At 38.8% G+C, this 24,969-nt stretch overlaps 1 protein-coding gene across 1 annotated transcript; it reads right to left on the bottom strand.

Moving 5' to 3' along the window:
- Positions 1-5,158: 5,158 nt before the first annotated feature.
- Positions 5,159-23,613, bottom strand: KIF11 (kinesin family member 11). Its single transcript, XM_048312079.1, has 22 exons — positions 23,442-23,613; positions 20,280-20,412; positions 20,073-20,170; positions 19,913-19,991; positions 19,400-19,585; positions 19,194-19,318; positions 16,546-16,636; positions 16,049-16,291; positions 15,845-15,940; positions 15,121-15,209; positions 14,519-14,606; positions 13,563-13,751; positions 12,178-12,385; positions 11,738-11,910; positions 11,321-11,443; positions 10,181-10,339; positions 9,642-9,781; positions 8,751-9,030; positions 7,389-7,611; positions 7,009-7,163; positions 6,575-6,691; positions 5,159-5,892 (listed from the first exon to the last, which is right to left on the bottom strand). Exons 1-22 carry the CDS (start codon positions 23,522-23,524, stop codon positions 5,770-5,772), a joined length of 3,201 nt encoding a protein of 1,066 aa, XP_048168036.1. The 5' UTR covers positions 23,525-23,613; the 3' UTR covers positions 5,159-5,769.
- Between the last annotated feature and the right edge of the window lie 1,356 nt (positions 23,614-24,969).

The following is a 24,969-nucleotide window of genomic DNA, read 5'->3' as shown; positions in this document are numbered from 1 at the left end:
AATTTAGTTGTCCTACAATGAAAATCAATTGTCAACATAAGCTATGGTTAACATCTAATAAAACAGCCCTCTGTAAATCCATGATTAATAAGATTGGCTTCTGTATTAACTAACAGACACCATAAAATTTTCTTCCTTGCAATAATTTGTATATTTAAGGTTCATCCTGCTGGACTGAGTTTCCTAAAATAAACTGTTAGAGTGAATGAATAAAATTTTGGTGCCTATCATTATTATATTATAACCATTTAAATATATATCTGTAGCTGAATGGTTTTCAAATTAATGTCATATTTTAATTAAGTCAGAGAAGATGGTGGCTATAGCAAATGATAAGTGATTTACTTCTTTGTTTTCTTTACCTTCTGAACATAATGACAATGCTGCTTAGGTTTTAGCTTGAGCATTAAAGGAAGCTAATTGAAATGTGAAAAATTGATTCCCAAAACAATCTTTACATATGACAGAGGTTACTTAAGCTCTTCTGTATCATCAAAAAAAGCCCCAAACCAACAAAAAAACAACCCCCCCTCAAGCCAACCAACAAAAAACCACACCAAAAAACCCCAACCACAAACCCAAACCCCCCCCCAAACTGGAATTTACTCCTTTAGAAACACATTCACAAATTTCTTCTTCCGAAGTGGCAGCAGTGGTGCTCAGATTCAGCATGAAGTTATGTACCATAAGACAGAGGATATCTCTGCCCTCCCTTGGAAGTTTGAAAGGTTCCTCTCCCTGTGATACACACTTTGCCTAAGGACACCGGCGTGATACAGTGGCCACTGCACACAGTGCTAAGCTTCAATTGAATTTGAGTCCAGTCTTTAAGAGCAGAACAATAACTTCCTACCAATCCTGAAAGATCCCAAAGTGATTCTACAAAGTAGGGGAAGTAGCTATGCTTGAAGTACCTGTAAAAGAGCATACAGAACTAGGCATGAAAACTACTTCCCCCCTTGGCTAGACAAATCCTTCCAAACACCATGGAATGTTTTGGCCATAGACACCTAACAGGGCCTTAAATTGTTTTGTGGGTTTTTTAGGCATCATTTTCACACTCAGTGTGTACTTTTGAAAATGGAGATTCTGATCCTCCATCTTACCACTTTACTGTAAGTCAAGTGATTGTAGCAGAATTGGCAAGACTGGACTTGTGCAGTGGGGAAATCAGTCCTTGGAGAAGCAACAGTCGTTACTATTACTCAAAAGGCTGGGGAGGAAGAGAAGTATCTTACAGTGTATTTAATCTGTTTTAAAAATGCTAAAAAAGAATATATTCTTTCCTGCTAATTGTTATCTTTTGCTTTACAAAACTTCGATGTTAATTAGGGAAAATTTTTTTTTTTAAATTAACCTATGGCTATGAAAAGAAAATTCTTTATCACATAAAAAAAATGCTTCACATAGTAACTTTAGTGCTCTGGACATTCTCAGAATAAAGTTATAATAAAAAAATATATGTTGACAAGAACTGAGAAGCTCTGCAAAAATCGAACGTACTTTTATATGATATTTCTGTTTCTTTCATTCCATTATTTGATCATTTTTAATAAAGGAAATGCACTAGTCAAGTTCCAAGTTTCATTGTGCCTCATTCTTTGAAATACAATGATTAGGTTATAAACAGACCAAGAGTGACAAAAGCATTTCAAGTATAACTAAGGAAGTCAAGGGAATATTTACATAGGTTTAATATTTTGGAGAAAAAGAAAGCAATCCAGTTAACTTCCATTATTTTATAAAATTTAACTTTGTGCCACCTGAAAACTGACAATCATAAAGTTGTAGAAAGCTGGAAAAATGGAACGATTTTCAGACCTAATGTGAAAGAGGCAGCTTGTTTCTAAGCTCTTCCCTGATGAGAGACTGCTAGACCAAGCATTTACTCCTTTTTACCTGTCTGAAGAGCACTTGTGTGGCTATCCCAATGCCCTCCTTTTAGTAGCTAGACCCTTTTCTAGGGAGCCAAAGAGTATATGAGAAGTATAGAAATATAACATAGAAATGTAAATGTTCACTTCACTGCATTCGCTGTGCTTGTACCTTTAACGATTTCAAGACTGAGCACAGCAATGCTGCTTGGATTGAGCTTGTGTTCACCCTCCAAGGCCAGCCTGCTTTGCTAGGTGGTCTGCATCTCACCTATAGAACCCTGTCACTTCAAGCCTATGAATGCAAAGCATAGCATGATTTATTGTTGTTTAACTTCATAAAGTAACTGCATGGGTGGGCATGCAGTTTATAGAGCATTGCCCTCTACCATAAAAAGGAGTTTGTAACAGGGAAGAAAAAAATAGTAGTCAAATGGTTGTAAACACTTGTTTAAAATGCATAAATTTTAAAATACATAGTTAGCAAATATATTTCTTTTCCTGTTTCTAATGCTCTCAAACATTAGAACCTTATTTTCTCCCCTTATTTTTGATGGAAAAGGAATGTTAACTTTATTTTTCCAGTTCTTCCTAGTTTTTTTTCTTTTATCACTCCAAAGAGTTAAAGGCTTCCTCTTATTTCCTCTACCCTTTTAACAGCTAATTGCAATGCTGACTGACACCTAGCAGAAAAAAGAAAAGCAGTCTAGCAACTCTGCACCTTCTCCTCACTCCTCTCTAGCCCCATGCAATTGTTTGATACCCAAAATAAAGGCAGTCATCAATAGCAGCCAGTCAAGCTTAGTCTTCTTTTCTCTCTTCAAATAAACATTGCATCCCCCAACAACTCTGATGCAGCAAGTGCTGCAACTCCCTGATTTCCAGGAGGAAGCAGGAAGTTTCCCTTCCTTTTTCCTGGCTGCTCATTTTTCACTAGAAAAGGAAGCTGGTGACTTAGTTGTCTGTGCTTCTTGTGGCCCTCTTATTGTTCTATCTGCATTTCACCCTTTACAAGCATTTAAACTTATTTTTCCTTATTTAATTTCCCCACATTGTATTAATTGTATCTAAATTTTTTGTTAAATCAAGAGCTGTCTCACTTAACCATTAATCTAGAATCCAAACAATAATCATCAGATTAATTAGAATGTGGCCATACACTGCAGCCCCAGTCACGACAACTCTCCCTCATGCTCAGCTGGCTTGAGTCAGTGTGGGTGTGACCTGGCTAGTTATTCTGTGGAAAGGGCTTTGTACCCTTCTTGTAAAGGATGCCTTTATGTAAAGGACAAAATCAAACCGCCAGGTAAGTTAGCCTGGACATGGCCATTTCTTCCCTTACGAGTGCACACAAGAAGCAACTGTTGCTTTATTTTTCTTACCCTTCTTTTCTTTGTTATACATCATACAATACACCAAAACAAATTAGCACTGCTTTCTGCTTTGGGCAATGCCCATGTGGTGAGGAACACAGAGAGCAGGCCAGGACAAGAATTTAGTTACCAAAATGGTCTATCAGCCCTGCAGTAAAACCCAAGACATGGCAGTAGATCATCTTTTACACAAATGTAGCTCTTCATAAAACCACCCCCTACTGAAGCTTGAGTATAGAATTCTGTATATGGAAGCATAAATTCAGTATTAGTTTTTGAAATGGTTTTTTGACAGATGCTTGAGGAAAAGCTTGGCAAACCCCTTATTTCCAAGTCCTGGTTAGCAGGCAGTACCTGAGCTCAGACCAACCTTTAGTGTTAGAGCCATCTAGTGGGAGAGGAGGCACGGACAGAAGCCAGGACACGCTCTGCATCCCCATTTTTCATCCTATTTGGCTTTGGTGTGACCTCTGGATACCCGGGCCAACAGAACAATGATCAGCAGATCACTGCCAGTATTGCAAACAAAGGACAACACGACTCCAAGGGCTACTTTAGAAAAAGAGAAAGCGTGAAGCAGCCCCTGAAATTCATACACCTGCTAAGGAAAGCAGGCTGTGCCTGCACTGCAGGAATCAAATGGCCAAGGTAGAGTTTCAGAGAGGATAAAGATAGGGAGCACAAAATATGGCATGATTTTGTGGATGCAAGCCTCCTCAGTCACTGGCTATTCCAGTTTGTTTATTCATACTAATCCTGTCAACTCCACAGGGAAAATGTAGTAGGGTGAAAGGCTTACACAAGCCTCTTCCATTTGGTTTAGGCTATTCAGTACAGCTGTGGGATCAACCCTTGCGGTTTAATTTTAGTTAATAAATGATTTCTTGAACCATTGTGGAAGATTATGCTAATATCTAGTCAGTGTTAACAGGCATGTGGTAAAAGAAAATGGATCCTAGACCCTGGAGAATTAAGCCCATTAAGTTTTAGGTGCCAGAATTTGACAATACTCCAAACAGACTGAAAAGTCTTGCACCTTCCAGTGCTTCAAGTCCCTTACAGCAGGAGAAAGACCCAGTATATAAAGTAGGTACCAAGATGATACTAAGCTGCCTCCCACTTAACCCAAAAAACAAAGCTGTATTTGTGCTTTAGTCATTTGAAAGGGAATTAATGCTTTTCTTCCCGCTACTAGACTGTCAGAAAGCAATTAGCTTTGCCCACAGCAGTGAAAGAGAGGATAATTAAGAGGCAAGATAGTTCAGAAAGACAACTGATTAATGGTCTCCTTCATACTACAGTTCAGAGAAACAGTGCAAGGGTACACTTCAAATGATGTCTTTCTGGCTCTAGCAGCAGGACTGCAAAGTGCTGTCTGAATGGTGTCCAGGGTATAACTAGCTGACATACTTGGTCAAAGACAAATAAATACACCGATCACCTAGTTGAAGAAACATCAATGTAAGCTTGCAAGCTCAATACAGAAAAGGGAAAAATCTCTTAAATCATGTTTGGACAATTATCTAAGAATAGTGCTTCAATGTAATTAGTGTCTCTCCCTACTCCCATCATAATCCTATTCATCTACTTCTTTAGCATGTTGCAGATTGAAGTTTTCTTCAAATTTCCAGATAAGGAGCATGAAAAGAGCAGCTGGTCAAATGCTACTGTAGATTACTGGAAATTCACCGTTATTATACAACATAGAAGCTGCATTTGTAACCAAGTTTGTGTGTTTTAATGTTAAGTACCTAGATCTTAAAGGAATGCTACCAGTTTGTGATACAAAACCTGACTAGCATTGTGTCCCAACCAACACCTCACATCTACAAGTTAAGAGGAAGGTAAGAAAAGTGGGGTTCAAGCAAACAAAAAGCCCAAGACCCAGCAATATGACTAAATTTCACAGAATGAGGAGGCACTGAAATAAAGCTATTGTATTTTATGAAACAAGGGGGAGAACAATCCTCTTCTGACAGCACAAGACTTATGACATAGCTGATAACATTTTAGCTAAGTTAAACCTAGCACCATAAGAAAATTAGGTAAGTTACTCTGAGTGAGGTGCTTGTACATTTGTTTTCCATGTATCAATTTATTTGAAGTATCACAGTCAAAAGAGAGGAACTGGAATAAAAAGCAGGTATAAAAACCAGAACAGTTATTTACAGTTAATTCATACATAAAATGGTAACTGATAATTCTAACAAAGCATATTTCCACATCCCTTTCTGGTATTTTAGATCTACTGAGAAACAGAAAATAATTTCTTACTTGACAACATACATATATGTTTAACATAACAGCACCATAATCTGCAGGGTTTTTTTTTCTTAAAACTTCACAAGCTGCAACATATAAAAATGGGACCAAGGCATGAGATTGAGCAGGGACATCTTTTGATTCAACTTTGCATCACTATGTCACTATATAGAGAGACAGAGAACAACCAAAAAAAGTTATGGCTCAGTAAGACAGTAAGATAGGAATATTTAAAAACAGGGATCTGCAGTGAATATATCTTAGTTCAGCAATCTTAAAGGATGCTTAGATTTCTGAAGAAACTCTTCCGTCATATCCTCTGTTTTGTTCTCCACTGTAGTTGCAGATTTGTTCTCTTTACCTTTTTTGACACTTCTTTTGTGCTGGGATTTAAAGAAAATACCCAATGTTAAGAGAATACAAAGAAATTAAAGACTTCTTGCTCATGTGCAATGCAGTACATTGTGCGCTGAGAAAAAAAGTTGACATAACTCCTAAAAAAGGTTCCTAATAGATTGCATTTACTAAAGAGATTGACTGTAGACATACAGAACCTCAGCAGCTATTTTTAAAGGATCCACAACAAGAACACATGCTCTCCCCAGCACGAAAACCCCTAGACTAACATACCAAGAAGTTTACACTGATACATTGGTAAAGCAAAAGGGTCAGAAGCATTTAAGTAAAAAAAACCCAACCCATGAAGACTCAAGAATGCCAATATTTCTGTCAGGCCTCTAAGAAAACACTCCATGTAATTTCAACTCTTCCATTAACACACATTTCTATAGCAAATTATGACCATTTTCTTTATGCAGGATTATTTGCTGAGGAGTTTTCAACTGTCTGTCCAGCTTGTCAGAAATCCACATTATTTTATCCACTATTAACTGCAACCAGAATCTGCTGTTACTTTAGCTCAAGTTTAACAAAGCATTCATTATCTACAGGATTTAAAGTTGTGAGACTACACTAAAATATAAGTGACTTGAAACTACAGCGTTATTACAGAACAATATTTCTTCTCTCAAATACATTGCTGTTTTGCTTATCTGTGGAAGTTACCTGGAAAAAAGGAATGCCACCATTTGTGTGGCAATAGACATTTGTATCCATTAAGTATTTGTCACAAGCAAGGCTTTCACTGGATTCTTGCAACTCTCCTTCCTCTTCCAACAGGTCCTAAAATAGAAGTTTTTCAGAAAATATATTTAATGTCTGAATTTCCTCAATGAATTTACTAAGCATGATCAGATCAATCAAAGACATGGAACTTCCATTTTTGGAAAAGAGAAGAGAAATCTAAATTATTAATATCATTGCTTATTTTTCAAGAGAATGTTTTTGTCATAAGCTCAACACACTTGAGTCCAAGTACACCATAAAACACAAAGGCTACAAGAGCCCTGGGGTTCCAGTCAACCTCCACAAGGGCATGGAAAAACCTCCAAGACGTGAAATTTTCATTCAAGAGCCTCATTTGCCATTTATATACGTACCTGACCTGCATTATCCTCCACCTCCTTTATCACACTGCTTAGCATAGCATCAAGATTTGGTTGCTTTTGCCTTAATTGCTCTAGAAGTACTTCCCGGGGCTCTGTTCTCACGAGTGTGACTGGATAGAAGTAGTCTTTTCTCTGTGGAGTTGTCCCTTCAATGAAGATTTTACACTTTTCAGTGTTTGCTTTAATTTCAAATCCTCAATTATACATCAACTCAATACAGAAATCACGCTTTGTTCAGTCTCCACTCTTTGCACACATCTTAAAAAAGATGTAAGGCTGCTAGTTATATTTTGGTGGAATTAACCTTCCTTATGAATTCTGGAACTCAAATTGTTTTCTGTAAGAATTCTGTCCCCAGCCTGCTTAAATACCTGTTGAAATATCCACTTTAAGATCCTCTTGCAGGAAACCATTAACCTGAGTTAGCCCATGCTGTACTTCCTCCTTAAGTGCCAGCTTCTGCTCCACAAGTATCTCCTGATCCACCTTTATCTGATCAAGAAGGCCATTCAGCACCTTCCCCTCAGCAGCCTTTTTTCTGCCAATATGGTCAGCAATTTCAGCTATTGCTTTATCACAGTTTTCTTCATTTTTCTGAAAATGAAACAAAAAAACCAACCCAACTAAGAACACCAAGTTAACAGGAAAGGTAAGGTTATGGCCTCTTTTCTAAGATGTGGTGCGTGATTAATGACATGACCTGAAACGAAACAACTGAGAGACCTCAAATTGAGAAGTTTCAGTGCCAGTTTTACACTCTCATTTTGAGAGCTACCTTCAGAAGAGAATCAGTTTCTTAGAAAGTATGATCATTTTATAAAGCTAGTCATAAGAATAAAGATGATGCCATCTGGCTCAGATCAGACTCCTCATGCTTCTATGCACAAACCCTGCACAGAATTAGGATATCCAACCGAACGTGAACATCCTACAAGCACTAGAACCTTTATTGCATTTGTAGGGAAAAAGGAAAACATGGTTTTAGCCATTCCCATTGAAATGAAACTCGTGAAATGTTCAGCAGGTACAACAGATACAGAGACATCTTGAGACCACAAATGCTTTAAACAGTTTAGAGTTGGACTCGATCCTCAGAGATCCCTTCCAATTCAGAATATTCTGTGATTCTGCATGAAGGAAGTTTCTGGTTGAGTTTTTCCTCCTGCAAGTTCGCAAAATACTGAATTTGCCTATTTCAACAATAAAACAAGGGTGGGATGGGAAGTTTGTGATGGAAATGAAAAAAACCCAAAAAACCGAGAGAGAAACTCTTATCTAAGAGGCCAGAACTAGTAGATACTGAAAAGGAATGCTTTCTCCCATATTGATTCAATCTGACCAGTAAAGTAATTTGCATCCTCCAGAAAATAGCCTGCATTTGATCACCGTGCATCTCCCAGGGACAGTACTGATAGATAAAGCTTTAGAATCAGAGATAAACACTACTGAGATAATGTAAAATGCCCAGATTACAAATCCAAGTTAGCTGTATGGCATTAATCATGACACCATTTTTTGACGTTATTTGCACTTGAAGTTCAAAGTCTCCCTCTTAATTTAGGCTTTTGATTTCCTCTGATTACATGTATTTAAGCTCAGTAACATGAGTCTGCTATCAAAAAAAACATACTTTTGTTCTGACTATAACCAAGAACTTTTATTCTCAGCTCTACAAATTCTGCAGTAAACTTTGTCTCAGGAGATTGCATTAGACTCCAAAGGAGTATAGGTACCTTTTGTAAACACTGAAGTTGCTGTTTCTCATCCTTGAATGACAATAGCTGCTGGTTAGTAAAGTTGACCATCTGCGCAGTTGTAAATTCACCCCATGTACTGGTATCCTGAGATACATTTTTGAGATTGCTGAGAAGATGTTGACAGTGGTCATTGGATTCTTCTAGCATTGTCTTGTTTTCAGCATTTATGCTCCTGAGCTCTTGAGAGAAATTATCCAGAGACGCAGTAAATTTGCTGTGATTGGAATTTGCACTGCTGACTAGGTCTGTAGTTTTCCTGCAACAACATATTTGTAAGAGTTCAGAGATTCTGAAAGGTAGATTTTAACACAGTATATTTTTAGAAGAATGAGACCAGAAGCAGTGAAACAGCACAGTTCTATCCAACCAGTTAATTATAACGCTGTTGTTCTACTTAGTAAATTTGCAGCACTTCCAGGAGCAGGATTGTTAAAGAAATCCCCACCAACCAAGAAAGCCCAAAAGAAAACCAAAAGACCCTAACCACAAACTAAGAACAACTTTGGCAAGACCTTAGCTATTCAGTCTGCAATTGAATGAAGCATATTGCAACAGATACATTTTTATGCTTCAAGCTACACCTTTACAATATGGAGTTCTGAAGTCCAGACACTGAGGGACGCTCCTCAGCACATTGCTCCCAAAATGATACACTCTTATGGGACATGCTCAGGAGACAAGTTTGAGGGAAAGCCTTTCAGAACTAGTTTACTCTGGGGAAAGGCAAACTATGATCTACACTCTGTGTGCAGGCCATGCCCAGCAGGCTTTATAAGCACATAAATATGAAGAGCATCCAATTTTGAAGTTCTCTTCGTATATAGTTTATCTTGCATAAGTGTACAGCAAAAATAATGCACTCCTTACAGGTGAACATTTTCTTGCATAGCAGTGATGGTGGTCTTCAGGCTTCCATTCTTTGTGAGTACATCAGTTAAGTTCTTCTGAGTCTCCTGAGCAAAGAGGTCAAGCTGGCTTTGCAGTAAAGACATCAATTTGGCTGCGCTCTATTAAGAAAAATACCACAAGTTTCACTGTTATTCTGCACTTTTCAACAGTCTTAAAGGGTACTTGAATGCCTGAATTAAAAATGCAGAAAATGCAGAGTTTTGCACTTCTAAAGCAGAAGGTACAATTTTTGTGAAGATACAGACTCTTAGCTTTCAGAGACATTTGTAAATGCACATATATTGGATATGCTCACAGCAAGGGGAAGGATTTATTTGTTACATTCCTACATAAACTACTTAAAGCAGCCTAACAAGAAGTAAAAATAATTAGGATCAAGTTACTGTCCTCCTAGCTTTTTTTCCTGAGCAAGTATAATGGTTTACTACCACATAAGAGTTTAAATCAAAGCAAGCAATCACACTTGATGTTAGGATGTTTTCTTACTCTAAGGATACCTTTCTTTGTGCCAACCTCGTCATTTCCACTTCTTCTTTTAAACTGTCACAATTATGCTGGAGCTGAGCAAAGCCAGTGGCTGTTTCTTCCTGTATTTTTTTCAGAGTGAGAAAAAGATCTCCAAAGAAAGTATCCATTTCCTTTTTATGGCCCTCCATCTTAAAAAAAAAAAGTTTTATTTACAGTTAGATATTTATATCTTTATTCAAGAAACTGATATTTTTTCCCAGCAAAATTGATACAGAAACAAACTCTACCCCAAGGAAATTGTCAAAAGGCATTAATGAAGTATTGTGCATAAAAGGCAGAGAGTAACACTTGGAACAATCTGAAGTTTGAGACTGGAACTTAGTGTGGGGGCTATTCCAAACACAAAATTTGGCATGCAAGGTAAACAAAATAGAGAAGTAGACAAGGTACAGCAAGAGCTGGTAAGCCACGGACTATCTCCTGTCTAAGTCCAATAAAAACCTCTTGGACAAGGAGAGTTGATTTCACATGAGCTGTAACTGACAGGAGGGAAAAGTGTTTCAGTAAGAGAAACAGGTCACCAGAAATTTTATCTAATAAAGATAAAAGGGAAAGAAAAAAAAAAAAGAAATTAAAGAGGCTGCAGTTCTATGCAAGTATCGTGAGATAGACTAGAACTATAAATTGAAGCAAAGGACTTTAATAAGCACAGTATTGTTTGCATTTACAGTTGTTAACAAGATAAAGCATCGCATTCCCCAGGAATCAAAGGGACTATAGAAGAAGTTTGGTATGACAGCAGAAAAAATTTGGAGTGGTAAGACTTGTCTAAGTTGACTTTTTTTTAGATTTCTAAAATACAGGGGAGAGTATATTAAATGTATCATCAAATATTTGTTATATAAAGATTTAAGCATCCATGTTTTACCGTTCTACTGCGGCACTTAGGCAAGCAGCTGTGCCAATACAGGTAACAGGCAAATTTACCACACTTAGGAGAGGAAAAATGTCTGAAAGTTAAAAGGTAGAACTCATGGGACAAGACAAAGGGGAAAAGGCCAGACAAGAAGTGGAAACACTGACATACTGCAGAAAAACAAAGGACATGTTACCTGTAAATTAAATAAAATAGAAGAACACAAGGCAAAGAGGCAGGTTTTGTGCATTACCTGGTCAGCCACAGCAGAATATTTCTTCATGTTACTCTGAAACTGACAGTTTAACCCCAAGACAAATTCTACTACTGGTGTCAAGCTATTTACTGCTCTTCCTAATCCAGTTTTGTGTTCCTCCTAGGAAGAGGGGGAAAAAAAAAGTAAACAGAATATGGCTGCTCCATCATCTACATTCGTAAGAAGCTATTATGTACATACCCATACGCTCTGTTATGACAGTATATGCTATATAGTATATTACCCCCTGTGGGGGTGACATGGAAGGGGAAGTGGGGAGGGACATAATCATGGTTAGGTGGTGAAGCAGATACAGGTAAAGAGCATCAGAAAAAAAAATCTATATATTTACAGAACCCCTTTTGATCAAAACCAGTTTTAAGTATCTAAGTAAGAGTATGCAAATGTACTAACAATTAATCTCAGCAGTTCAGCTTTACAATCAAGTGATAGATTCTCATGCTGTGTTATTTTTTCAGACATGTGAGAAACTTCAGTAGACACCAAGTCTTTAAAAGAGGCAAAAGATGCTGATACAACTGATGCAAGAATATCTGCTGTAGAAGAACTGGTAGACAGGAGGTCACCTACAAAAGAAATCAAGAGTTACAAATTTTTTTGAAGTTCCACTGTAAAATAGGAACTCTTTTTATTGCTCATCACCTTAATCCCCCTTACAGCATAGGAAGGCTGTGGATCATCCCAGATACATTACTACTGGTGCAACTGTAATCAATATGTCACTTAAATAAAGCCAGTTCTCCTTTCCTAAAACAGGTACATTTTAGGAAGTGGTCTTTGAGATCACTATTGCAAAAATTCAGGATGACTACTGATACAGGTATTACACTTACCTATAAAATTTGTGTAAAATGTCAACATCTGTTGCTGCTTCAAACTGTTTTCAGTAATTGAATCTTGTATTTTGCTGAACAAAGCATTCATTTGTCCTGCAAATGTATTTTGGACAACAGCATTGTGCTGATCAACAGCCTTCTTACGGTCCAGTTTCGCATGGAGCCCAGATACATCTCTTGTAGTTTCTTCCACTGTACTAAGTAACTATAATTTTTAAAGTATTTTAGTAAGTCTTTAAACAAGGAGTCAAGCATATATTATATAAGGAAAAGCAACAATAGTTCTGACTTAAAGGAGTTAACTCTCTAGGAAACAGGTATTTCCCTTTGCACCATCAAATTACAACTGTTCCAGACCCTGCTGTTATGTCATTTATACTTCTAGAACATGGGAAAAAGTTACCTACTAGAGACCATTTGGTCTGGCTTTAAAAATCAAAGCATTAATAAATTACTTCCTCAGTATTTAAGGAATTAAGGTATAATTTATCCCAGAATAGTAACTGAAAAATACCTAAGGAGTTCAACTTTTTTCTGAACAGTCTGATAGTAAATACATTCTTTAATATAGTACTCAAGCAAGAGGTTTCTAGTACTAGTCCTGCGATAAATAACTTAGAATTCATACAAATAGTGGAGTCCTGGTTTTGTAGTGAGCATAAATAATTTCTGCACCTATTTGTCTCACACAAACACTCCACAACCCACATGTAAAAACCAGGCATTCCCTCCCAATCCTACAGGAATCCAAATAGAAAGAAATTGTCATGGTGCCTGAAGATACAAGTTTCATCACTTTGCAGTTTAAATAGCAGGACACTCTCTCTCCCTAACCTCAAGTCTTTTTTGATAGTTACAGCCAATCTACAAACACATCAAAGCCATACCCTAAAACACAGAGGGCAACACTAGTCAAAGCTTTTTGCTATTTTTCTACCCCAGTTCATAGAATGGTTTGGGCTGGAAGGGACATTAAAGATCATCTAATTCTAAGCCTCCTGCCATGGGCAGGGACATGTTCCACTAGACCAGCTTCTTCAGTTATGTATAATTTATTGTTTTGCAGGACCTCTTGTAAGATTTTGAAAGAAAATTACTTATTCTGCAAAACAACTCATGATAATAGATACTGCAAAGCACTGGAAATCCCATGACAAACTGGCCTGAGGTAAAGTTAGTTTCAGACCAACCAGAGTGTTTAGCAGTCAACTGTCAATACTACCACAGAGAAAGTCCTGCAATCTAATCCTAGTTTTCCATCTTAAATTCAGGTCTTGTCCCACTCACATCATGCTTTACCAACAATTGGGTTTCCTTGAATAGCCCATGAAACTCTTAAACATAGGAAGCTGATTTACAGTAGGTACAAGAACTGTGACAACCTTGCTAGCTGTGCCATGAAGTTTTTGTTCAGTATTTTCCAAAACTGAAACCACATATTCTTCTTCAGCCAGCTGAACCTTGGTTTCTTGTAGATCTTTTTGGGTTTCTTCCAGTTCTTTCTCCTTGATTTGCAGATCTGTTTTACATTGTTCAAGTTCATTTTTACTGACTCTGAATAGTTCAGTGACCTAAATAGGAAGACAATCATCAAAAAGACAACATCACTTTTTATAAATCTGACAGTCTCATTTCACATCTCTCAAATTATGTGACAATGCCAAAAGGCAAATTGTCATCTAGCAATGCAATTTCAGCTGTAGGACTCAGGTCTTAAACCTAAACTACAGGTTTGTATAGTCTTTGTAATCACTGAAAATATCAAGCCAACCATTCTCACTCACTGTGATAATGCCTTGCTTCCCCTCTCAAAATACAAGAGCAAACTACTGTTACAGCACAAGGAAAATAAACCCACCGAACAAACATAACCAGATAGATTGAAAAGCGTCAGTAAAGCTGATTACATAGAAGAGTTACATATACTAGCAAATTAATATCTACATTTCTCTTAAACAAGGAGCTCCAATTTTCATGTAGTTTGTTAATGGGAGCTCATGACCTCTCTCCCCATATTCTTTGCTCCTAAGCAGATGCCTGTCAACTGAGATGATACCATTTTACAAGCAGATTTTTGGCTGAAAATGCAGAAAAGCAAATTATAGTAGTAGACATGAAAACAGCTTTAGAAATAAATATTGCAACCTGCAATTTCATAAATGTTATTTCAAATTCCTAACTTCAAGGACTAGTAAGCTAATTGGGGAACTTTAAGAACAACAATAAAAAGAATCTTCTGACTGTTCCTTCCTCAAACTTTTTTCCGCCTTTTGAAAGGAGCAATGAATTTCTTCCATTTTTTGGCAGATTTAAGACACAGTTGAAAAATATCACTTACCCTTTTCACTTCTTCCTCCATGACACTGATTTTGTCAATATACTCTGTAATTTGTTCTTCCTGAACCGTCAGCTTTCCATTAAGGGCTCTCAAGCAAGGATTAAAATAAACAAACAAATTAGTCAAGTAAGAGCCAATTTCAAGATTTTTCACTACATTTTCAGTAATTTCAAAAAATAAGTACTGCTAAATTCTATATGAATAGCAGGTAATTTTCACTTAAGGCAGAAAAGATCTAAGGCAATTTTCCATTGCAAACTTTCTATGCAAACTACCCCTATTAAAAGTGAAGTTAAATACATCAAGTTTGCTTTCCTGTATGAGCTTCCACTGAAAAAAAAAAGGTTCCACGTGTAAATCTGCATGCTGGGTAATGCTTATGGTAAGTTCCACACATACAGAAATTCCTCAGTGCAAGCCTATTAGATTTTATCTGTATAATAGTTAATTTTGAAAGAACAAGTTGACCAAACAGTTCAGTTTTCCTAACTATCTTCAACTTTCTGGATTGAAAACAGATCTGAAGGTATTCCTGTATAAGGACAGGTACCCAGTATCTCGGATTTGTTGCTAGTTATTTTATAGAAATTTCGCACACATACTCATAGTTTTCAAGAGAAATATAGACTCCATTTTTCTCTCGTGCAGCAGCAAGGTCTCGCTTCAGACGCTCAATCTCTTCGGTGTATTCCTGCATAAAGAAACAATCACATGTGAACCTGAAAATTTCTATTTCAGTTTTGATATTCAGCTTAACAGATACTTCACAAAGGTAGTGCTCTACAGAAGTTTTGCATCAACATAAGAGCAAAGCACTTCACTTCTGTTCTAAGTTCAGTATAGCACCATTAAAATTCATATCATTGGATATATATTGGCTATATGTAGAGCATAGAAACCTTCCATTTGAAGGTCATACTTGGTTGCATTTAGCAGCTTACAATGGGAATCACACCTTCCTTAGGGGCAGAGCTACTTTACATTGGCTCTCCACTTGTACTTACTGACAAGTTCACTTTAATTCAAGCACTTTCTAGGGAAAGTGCAAAATTGCAGACATGTAATACCCACAGTCACAGCTAGTAGCAATAGCCCTCTGTTCAACTTTAGTCTTATTAACAGCTCCAATATCTGCAGGGACTAATGCTACACCAGTGCAGCTCTAGTTTAAAAGCATCAGTTCAGTAATTAAAATCACTTCAGAAAAGCACTGCTACTAGTTTCAGCTTCTCCCATACTCATAACTCCCACACAGTAAAAACTACATTAACAAAAAGTCAAGCCTAACCTGTAACTTCATTTTGTAAGATATATATGTCTTGTTACCTTAATAAGAGCTTTTTTTGTTAGCTTCTGATTAACTTCAGGCTTGTTCATTATGTTCTTTGCTCTATGGGCATATTCCAGTGTACTCAATGTTTCCTGTGAAAAACAGATGTAACACTAGGTCAAGCTGTGGAATTAACTCATACCTTTGTATCATCAGCAAAATATTTATTTTAGGAAGAGGTTTTCAGACTTTAAATTTACCTCAAGATTTACAGATGCAGGCGAAACTGTGGCAATTATTGATGTTTTTGTCCGTCCTCCAAGAGAGTCTTGAAGGATTCTTGTGAGTTTAGATTCCCTGTACGGAATATGAGGGGCTCTTTCCACTAGAGCAGTAATAACTCTTCCTAGTGTCAGTAGAGATTGGTTGATATTTCCAGCTTCACGAGCTCTCTTGTCAACTGCCCCTGATCGACCAATGTTTTCACTTCCTGCAAGATCAACCTGAAAGGCAGGTTATGCTTCTGTCTCAAGCACCCCGAAGAATGCTTGCCCCAAAGTCTTGCAGAACACATAAAAGAGTTTACAAGTTTTTCAGGAGACAATGGGGTGATAGACAGGACTGACATTTTTCAGCGTGACAAAGAGACTTCATATCACTTTATGAAAACAATCATTTTCCCCTTATCAGGAAAAAACTAATAAACTCTAGTTCACGACTAAAAATTCTATCAATGACATTTAGTTCAAATACTTACCAAGTTTAGCTTCCCAATTTTAACAAGTTCTTCTCCATCTACTGTTGTTTCTTTCATATGGATGGTAATTGAAAACACAGAGTGGGAACGGCTGCAAAAGAAACCCGTTTCAGATGTTCCATTAAAACCAAATATCTACTTGTTATACGACTGCTGCAAGTTCTGTGCTCTCTATAGAGAATACATTTAGCCCATGAACTGCAAATTACATTTCCAATACACAAAGTTATTCTGCCAAGTACAATTTTGTGTGTGTACATATGAATGTGGTATTTAAAACCAGTGCTGAAGCAACTGGATGACACTTGACTCATTCAATCCTGAAAATTTTATTTTAAGGAAAAGCAAGAGAAATGCCTTGGTTTTGCTTACATTTGTGTATTCTCAACTCACAAGCATCTCATGAAAACTGACTTGTAGATTTTTTTTTTTTTCAGTCCTTATGCTAAGAGCAGTTTTACAGAATGTGAGATTAAGGAACATAACTTTCTTTATCCAGCCAAAGAAAATTCAGCAGCTAGCTGAATCCAATATTAAAAAATCAGAAGTTCAATTAATTTTTCAATCAAAAATAGTAATACAGTTTAAGATCACAGAATCATGGAATGGTTTCATCCAGCTCTAACCCCCCTACTATGGGCAAGGATACCGTCCACAGACTAGGCTGCTCAAAATCCCATCCAACCTGGCCTTGGACACTTCTAGGGATGGAACATTCATAATTTCCCTGGGCAACATGTTCCGGTGTTTCACCACTTTCATAGTAAAGATGATTTTAGGTTGAGCTTATTCCTTTAATAAGTTTTTATTACAGGAAGCTGACATATATAGAAAGCCATAGACATCAAATTACACCAGCCTGACCATATATAGAACAACACCTCAGGCACAATGAATTCTCGAAATTCCCTGGAATCTCAGACAAAATAAGTTCTGTGTTCCAATCAGTGGTAGAAAATACCCACTTCCTTCCACCAGTAGACAGACATACTCAGTATACCTTGAAATTAAAACACAATAGAGGCAGGGTACATTCCTTACTGATGCAACACTGGACCACTACTTGTTCACAGTGACAAATACCACATCTGCAGCTCAAGAATGTGAAGACAATAATAAAAAGAATGCTGGTTTTGACCCAGGCGCTTCTATCACATTCTATGACCTGCAACCATATGAAGCAGCCCTTATTGCCATATAACCTTATCCCCAACTTCCACAACCTACTTTACAAATTTTGCAGAAGCTAGATTTTGAAATGAGGGTCTTGTGATGATTTGTAAAAAGCAGATCTTAGCGGTATTTTGAAATTACAAACTTCAGTAACAAATCCTGGTGTATCATTTTCTACTGCTGGTGAGGAGAGGAAAGGATACTCAAGACTCTTACACCAAGTTTATTTAGTAAATTGGACTGGCCAAAACACCCAATCAACCAAGAACAGCTAGAATAAAGACAACCCACCTCTCTGATACAGGTATATCAACAAAACATCTTCCAAAATTGAAAGGAACCTTCTTTTTGAAAATGTACAGTATCTACTGCAAGGAGTATTTATCTCATGCTAGTACATACAATGCATTTTACTTATTATCTGTCAGATTTAGGTCTTCTGTTTTCATAGGCATAGAAAACTTTGAAAATGCTCACTTCATAACTTTGAGTTATACTTAAACTTCAATATTCCAGACATCTAATTAAGAACATTATGATGCTTTTATCTCAGCTACAGTTATGTGGAATTCCAGGGCTACTGTTCCAAGTAGACACCGCAAATTTTCAAAGGATGTATTAATTACAAGGCAGGAGAACCCTGAACAAGAGGGGAAGTTCACGTTAAAAACAATGCAGGGAAAAACAGCTTGTCCATTTTTAACTTGAGAAGCATTCCGATTTTATGATGTTCTTTCTACTGGATTTTTTGGGTTGGAGTTAGTTTTCTTCAGAGTAGCTGGTAGGGAGCTGTGTTTTGGATTTGTGCTGTGTACAGGTTTGATAATACAGAGATGTTGTTGTCAGGGCTTTTCATGATGTGACACTGGCAAGGAGGTTCAGAGTGCATGGGAGGCTGGAAGCAGACACAGGACAGGTGACTCCAAATTACCAAAGGGATATATTCCAGACCATATGCTCAGCGGATTAAGTGGGGAAAGAGGGAGGAAGAGGGGAGAGAACATTTGGAGTGATGGCATTTGTCTTCCCAAGTCACTGTTACACATGATGGGGCCCTACTCTCATGGAGATGGATGAATCATAGGAAGCAGTGAATTGATTTCTTGCTTTGCTTGTGTGCACAGCTTTTGCTGTCCCTATTAAACTGTCTTTATCTCAACCCATGTGTTTTCCAGCTTTTAGACTTCCAATTCTCTCCCCCAAACCTGCAGGTGGGGGAGTGAGTGAGTGGCTGGGTGGGCTTGGCTGCCGGCTGGGGTCAAACCATGATACCCCTTCATATGCCTACTGCAATCATCCCACAGCATGTAATAAAGAAGAAATTGTAACTCTGGCTTTCTAACCCACATTTGACAGCCTGCACTGTGATAACAATCTCAAGATGATGTCATGTTTGCACTAGCTTCTTACTTCTTCAGTAAGATTCTGTTTAAGAAAGAACAAAACAAGGTTTCTGAAATGGGGAAGATTTGTACCTGGAATATGCGTTCATGTAAGTAGCTGCAGTTGTTCTTTTGGCTGCACCCCTTTCCAGGATTTGGTAAACTTGATTTTTGTTGTGTACAGTTACTTCTTCCAAGCCTTTAATAATTACACCCCTCTGTCAGAAAGTAATACATGCTTATTATATGTCTCTCAACAATCCTGAAAGCCTCAAGATAATAAATTTTGTAGCACTAACCTTGTTTCGAGGATCATCAAACATCTGCAGTCTTTCTCCGACATCAGGAGTAGGATTCAGAAGATCAAAAAGCTCCTCATTATAGATTTCCAAAAGAGAGACTTTCACTGAAAATTCGGTACCATTCTCTGTGAGTTTTTCAAATATTTGATGCAATGTACGGGGTATGATACCTGCTAGTGGATCCTATAAATTGAAAAGAAATACATGATTTATAAATGTACTGAAAGAGATTTGTAGTTAGGGGGTAGAGTTTCAACTAAACAGTCTGATTGGATATAAACAAGAATAAAGATGACCTTCCATACAAAAATGGCCATGAGTTGAATGCAATACATTAAAGATGTAAAGTTGTGCTTTTCAAATATACGAACGAGACTATTTGTTAATCTACAAACATTGAAGGAAAATCAGCTTCTGAAAGGCATCAGCTTTTGGTTTTCTTTAGCCTTCTGCAGTTTCCAACTTTGAACTACAGTACAGACAACAGAAATCTCAGGAGTGAAAAAATACCTCTTCCCAAGTATATTCTTCATTAGGTGACCGCTCCCCTTCCATTGTGAAGGTCTTACCAGTACCAGTTTGGCCATAACTGTGAGAATAAAAATAAAAATGTAAACAAGTAACTAAAATACAAATCAAATTTCCTAATACTAATTAGTGGCTTACTTACGCAAACACTGTACAGTTGTAGCCCATAATAACTTCATCCAAAATGGGACACACAACACTCCGGTATACATCAATCTGCTTTGCCTGAGCTCCAAAAACCTATTGACACAAAGATAACACATCTGATTTATCCATACAATAATGTATAACATCACACTAAGTACTAGCTTGTTTCTAGAAATCCTCAACTTGACAAGCAGTTACCAACCATATCAAATGTGTAAGTCTTTCTTGATGACTTATCTGTCACTCCTCCAGTGCGGACACTGACTTCCTTTCTTGCTTGATCACAGTCTACGACAGCATAGGAGCTCGCTCTAAGTTCTGAGGCGTTAAAAGGCCTAAAAGGACAGGAGTCAAGAATATTGGATTGAAATCATTGCTAACAAGAATATAAACAGATGAAGCAGTAATATCACTCAGTTTAAGGCTCTAGAACAGTATAACTGGGCAAAAAGAACAAAGTTTTTAACTTTATCTGTTTAAGAATTGTTTAAGAAAAAATGCCGCAATTTGGCAGTTTACAGACAGTTTCTCCTTTCTTCCACTGTGAGACAACTCAGGTATCTATAGCTTTTTGTTTGTTATATACATATTTTTAACAAGCCTATAACCACGTTTAAGATCATTTAGATGGGCACATAGCTAACAGGCATTAGAACATGTTCAAAGCCAGGGGGTAGAAGATCAAACATATCAAACAGTTGTCTAAATAAGACAACTTCAAAAAAAAGAAAAACACTTATACATGCAAGTTAATGCCATACTGAATCAAATGCTGATGACACAACACTCTAAAGCACCAAAAATACCAAGAGACCCTGCTAATTGCAGGACAGTAAACATCAACACCAGAACCTTCATAATGCTGATGCATCTGAATAGTATTTAATAAGACAGACAGAATCATCAGATTTGGGGCTGGGGGGAAAGTCCAAATTAATTTGAAGTCAACCATAGTAAAAAGGTTTAAAAGAGGTACAATAGAACTTTTGAACTTTACAGTGAGCATTTTGTTTCACCACTAAGTTAATTCAAACGTGGTACACACCATTTTCCTTAAAGAGACATTTGCCACTATTTCTCCTGAAATGTAGGGAAATGTCCTAAAAAGCATGAAACCCTATTTGATTCTTCATATAGTAGTGCAACTGCACTGTATGTCTAAGTTACCTATATAGTTGACCTGAACAGTCAACTTGAAAATATAACTTTTACAATCTTGTACTCTTAAATATCTTGAACCTAGAGACACTTCAGATGCTCTTTAAATTATAGTGATAAAGAAAAAAAAGACAAGAAAAGCGCAAGCACATGGCACCTCAAGTTCCCTAAACCTTGTGGCTAACATTTCTCCCTCAGTCTATCACTGAGGCTGAAGTGTCAGATTCTAAACAGACCATGGGACACTGGGGTGCAAGATCGACTGATGACAACAGAAAATCACTAAAATCTTGTTCACAGGAGCAAGCTACAGCTTCAGCTTCATGACTTTTAAAGTAACAGAAGGCCAACAATGAACATATTCTGCTGTGTAACCATGTAACACTGAACCAGTCCATCGCAGGAGGAACAACAGCCCACAGCTGCGATATTAGGGGAACAATTTAGCTGGGCTGATGCAGGAATACAGATCATCACTACTACATAAGCAGCTGCCTGGTATGCCATGGAGACATTTGATCTCAGGTTCATTCCCTTAGGTATAAAGCATATTATAACAATGCTAATGCATGTACTTTGAGTTTCCAAATTCATGTTTTACCGAAGCTCAGTAAATGTGTTGCTTGAAAAGATTTTTTTGATATGCCCAGACTGATCAGGTTTTGGAAACAAATTAGGACACCAAAGAACACAGTTGTACCTACCTTCATGTCTGTAAGATAAGGAGAATCTAACTTGATGAAAAAGAAAAACAAAGGTGGAAGAAACATTTACTAGCTCAAATAAACTGAAGCTATTAAAAAAAATAGCTCTACAAAGGGCAAGAGCAAGAGTGGGCAATAAAGTTTTTAGAGGTTAGAAACTAACTCTTGACACAGCAATTAGTCTGTGAGCTGCAAAAAATGCAGAACACTACACCATGGACAGTCCCAATGCTACTGTCATAGTGAGCGTTATATTTAGATACTTATATTATACTTAACGAAGCTATTCCAGAACAATTACGAGAGATAAAAAGAAAACAGTTACTCTTGACATATTTCAAATACAATTGCCTCAATAAACTTATTCTTTTGCAATAGCCTTGACTCACATCAACATTTTCACAAATCCCACAACACTTGTTTCAGAAGCTTTCCAGTTGCACTACAAAGATAAGGCTAAATTAATTTTAATTTCTATATTCATTCTGCATCTGTAAACGCAGAACTCGTAAGCTTGAAAATATAACTGCAAAAGGCATTAAAACATAATATGTAAGCTAATATTTGCAGGTCTGGCTCAAAAAAACCCCAACTTCTAATGGTGTTTTAAACACTATACTTAATGCATTACCAGTATTACAGTTTTAACATACAACGTTTTAAGATTATTTAAGATCTAGTATCAATAAGCAATTCTTCAAAGCCACCTCAGAATTACAAAGAGAACCTAATTTTATGGTATATGAAACTTATCACTTCATACCAAAAAGTAAATTCATCTCATCAACCAAGACATTTGGTCATTTTTACCTCACCAGTAGACCCCCATCCCATTGCTTGCCCTCTGGAAAGTCTGCATCAATCAAGTTATTTGACAGAAATACCACAGCGGGTATATGTATATATATAGCAACAATTTTAGCTGTTAAAACTCAGCGACTTCCTAAAGGAGCTCACAGAAGGGCAAAATTCAGCCCGAGTTTTTGTGTGTGTCGGCTATCAGTCATACTAATTCTACGCAGCTCTTCTTGAGCTTCCTAGGCAGCTTCATACTGGGTGTGCGCTGAATCAAGTTCGGAAACTGCAGCTTTTTGCCTTTTTGAGCAATAAGAAATCACTCACAGCAGCCTTACTTCTGCGGAAGTGCCGCTTCCCCGCGGGACACACGGGGCCGCCTCACCCGCGGACCGGCAGCTCCCAGCGCAGTGCCGAGAGCGCTCAGGGGTACGGGCGGCTCCCTCACAGCGATCCCTCCGGGCAGGCACAGCGATCCCCCGGGGCACGTGTCCGCAGCCGGACACAGCGGCCCAGCAGACCCACAGCTGCACGGTGCATACCACACGGTGCATACCACACGGCAGCCGCCTCGGCCCGCCGGCCACGCGGGCTGTCAGGAGCGCAGCGCAGACAACGTCTGGGCCCGAGTCCCGGAGGCACCGACGCGCGACCTCCCCCACGGACCAGCCCCCAACGCTCGCCCAGAGAAGAGCCGCCGCGCGTACCTGCACCGCACCACCACCTGGATGTTCTTGCCCTTCTCCTCCTTCTTGGTCGTGCCGCCGCCCTGAGAGCCAGAGAAAGCCATGGCGGGACGGGTTCGGAACCGAGCCGCTACCGCGGTGCCGGAGCTCGGATCGGCCGCGCGCGCCGCCGCCACGGCCGCTTTGAACCGCGCACTGCCCGGCCCGGCCAATCAGCGGCGGCCCCGGGGCACCACGGGACGGGATTTCAAATCCTGGGGGTGGCGCACGGCGGGCGTGGTGGCGTTGCCCCGCCCTGAGCGTGTCGGGCCTGTTGCCGGGACCGTGAGGTAGGTGGCTTGGGCCGGGCCGGGCCGGGCCGGGCTCGGCTCGGCTCGGCTCGGCTCGGCTCGGCTCGGCTCTCCAAGCCTCTGTGCTACTGGTCCCGCTGAACCGCTGAACCCGGCGTCTACTCGTACCTGCCGTGCGGCTCGTCTGTGCCGCCAGTACCGCGAGGGGCCAGCAGGACAATGTCCGGCTTCCTCTGCGACTGCCGCTGATACCTACGAGTCTGAGGGCAGCCGAACTCCTCGCCTGACATCAGTCTTCAAGAGTCGTATCATCCATATAACCCTTTCTCACAGGTCAAGCCCTCCGGCCCTCCGTTCTTCTGTTCCCTCTAGCTCTCTGGGTGGCTCGCGATTTCTTTAAACATCACGACAAATAAGCGCACCTTGCTAATGCCTTGTGGCATGGAAACACTACTTGGCCCGTTTAAAAAAAGGATCAGGTTTCTATTTACACAGTGGGGCACAGCACTCAGCATTCCCCGCAGGACACCTGCTGACCCCTCGGCCAGTGGTGCTTCAGCGCAGGTTGCCAGGCAGACACTACCCCCCAGCCGTGCATTTCTGGCCATGCCTGCAGAGCTCTGCTCTGGTCCCTCTGTGCCTTGTGCATGCTTCAACTCAGGCAGGTCTCCAGCACAAATCATCAACGTCAGTCTGAACTCCACACCTAACTTTCCACGTGTTCACAGGCTGGTGTTGCCTTATCGAGTAGTGGGAAAATCCTATGGAAGAATGAAAATAAGTAAAGGCTCAGGACAAAGCACCACGGGTGTACCACATCCATCCTTTTACTTTGAAACTTAATCATGTGAACCACTTTCCCATCTATGTCACCCTGGCTTCCCTGTGAGACCTTCTTCTGAGGCACTATTAAAAGCTTTGCTAAGTGGACATCTATGACAGGATAACAGGTCTTCTGGGTAGAGGAGAAGAATCAGATGTTAGAGAAGATTCAACTGGTCTGATGTGCTTTTTTTGTTAAATCTGTACTGGCTCCTACAGACTTATACTGTCACCTACCTGTTACAGTCTACAGTGCTTTGCTGTTGTTCTAGGGCCTTTGTAATGTCTGAAATTTAGACTGCCCATCTATAATTTTGCAGGTGTCCACAGCCTTTTTTTCCCCTAAAGTTAGCTGCTTTGAATCTTATTATACTTCACTTCTCTGTGAATTCTTAAAGTTAATAGCAAATCAATCTTAACCCATAAGGCTTGAAGTA

This window comes from Corvus hawaiiensis, chromosome 8 (genome assembly GCF_020740725.1).
Source record: "Corvus hawaiiensis isolate bCorHaw1 chromosome 8, bCorHaw1.pri.cur, whole genome shotgun sequence".
NCBI classification, from domain to species: Eukaryota; Metazoa; Chordata; class Aves; order Passeriformes; family Corvidae; genus Corvus; species Corvus hawaiiensis.
This window is presented reverse-complemented; position numbering and strand designations above follow the sequence as displayed.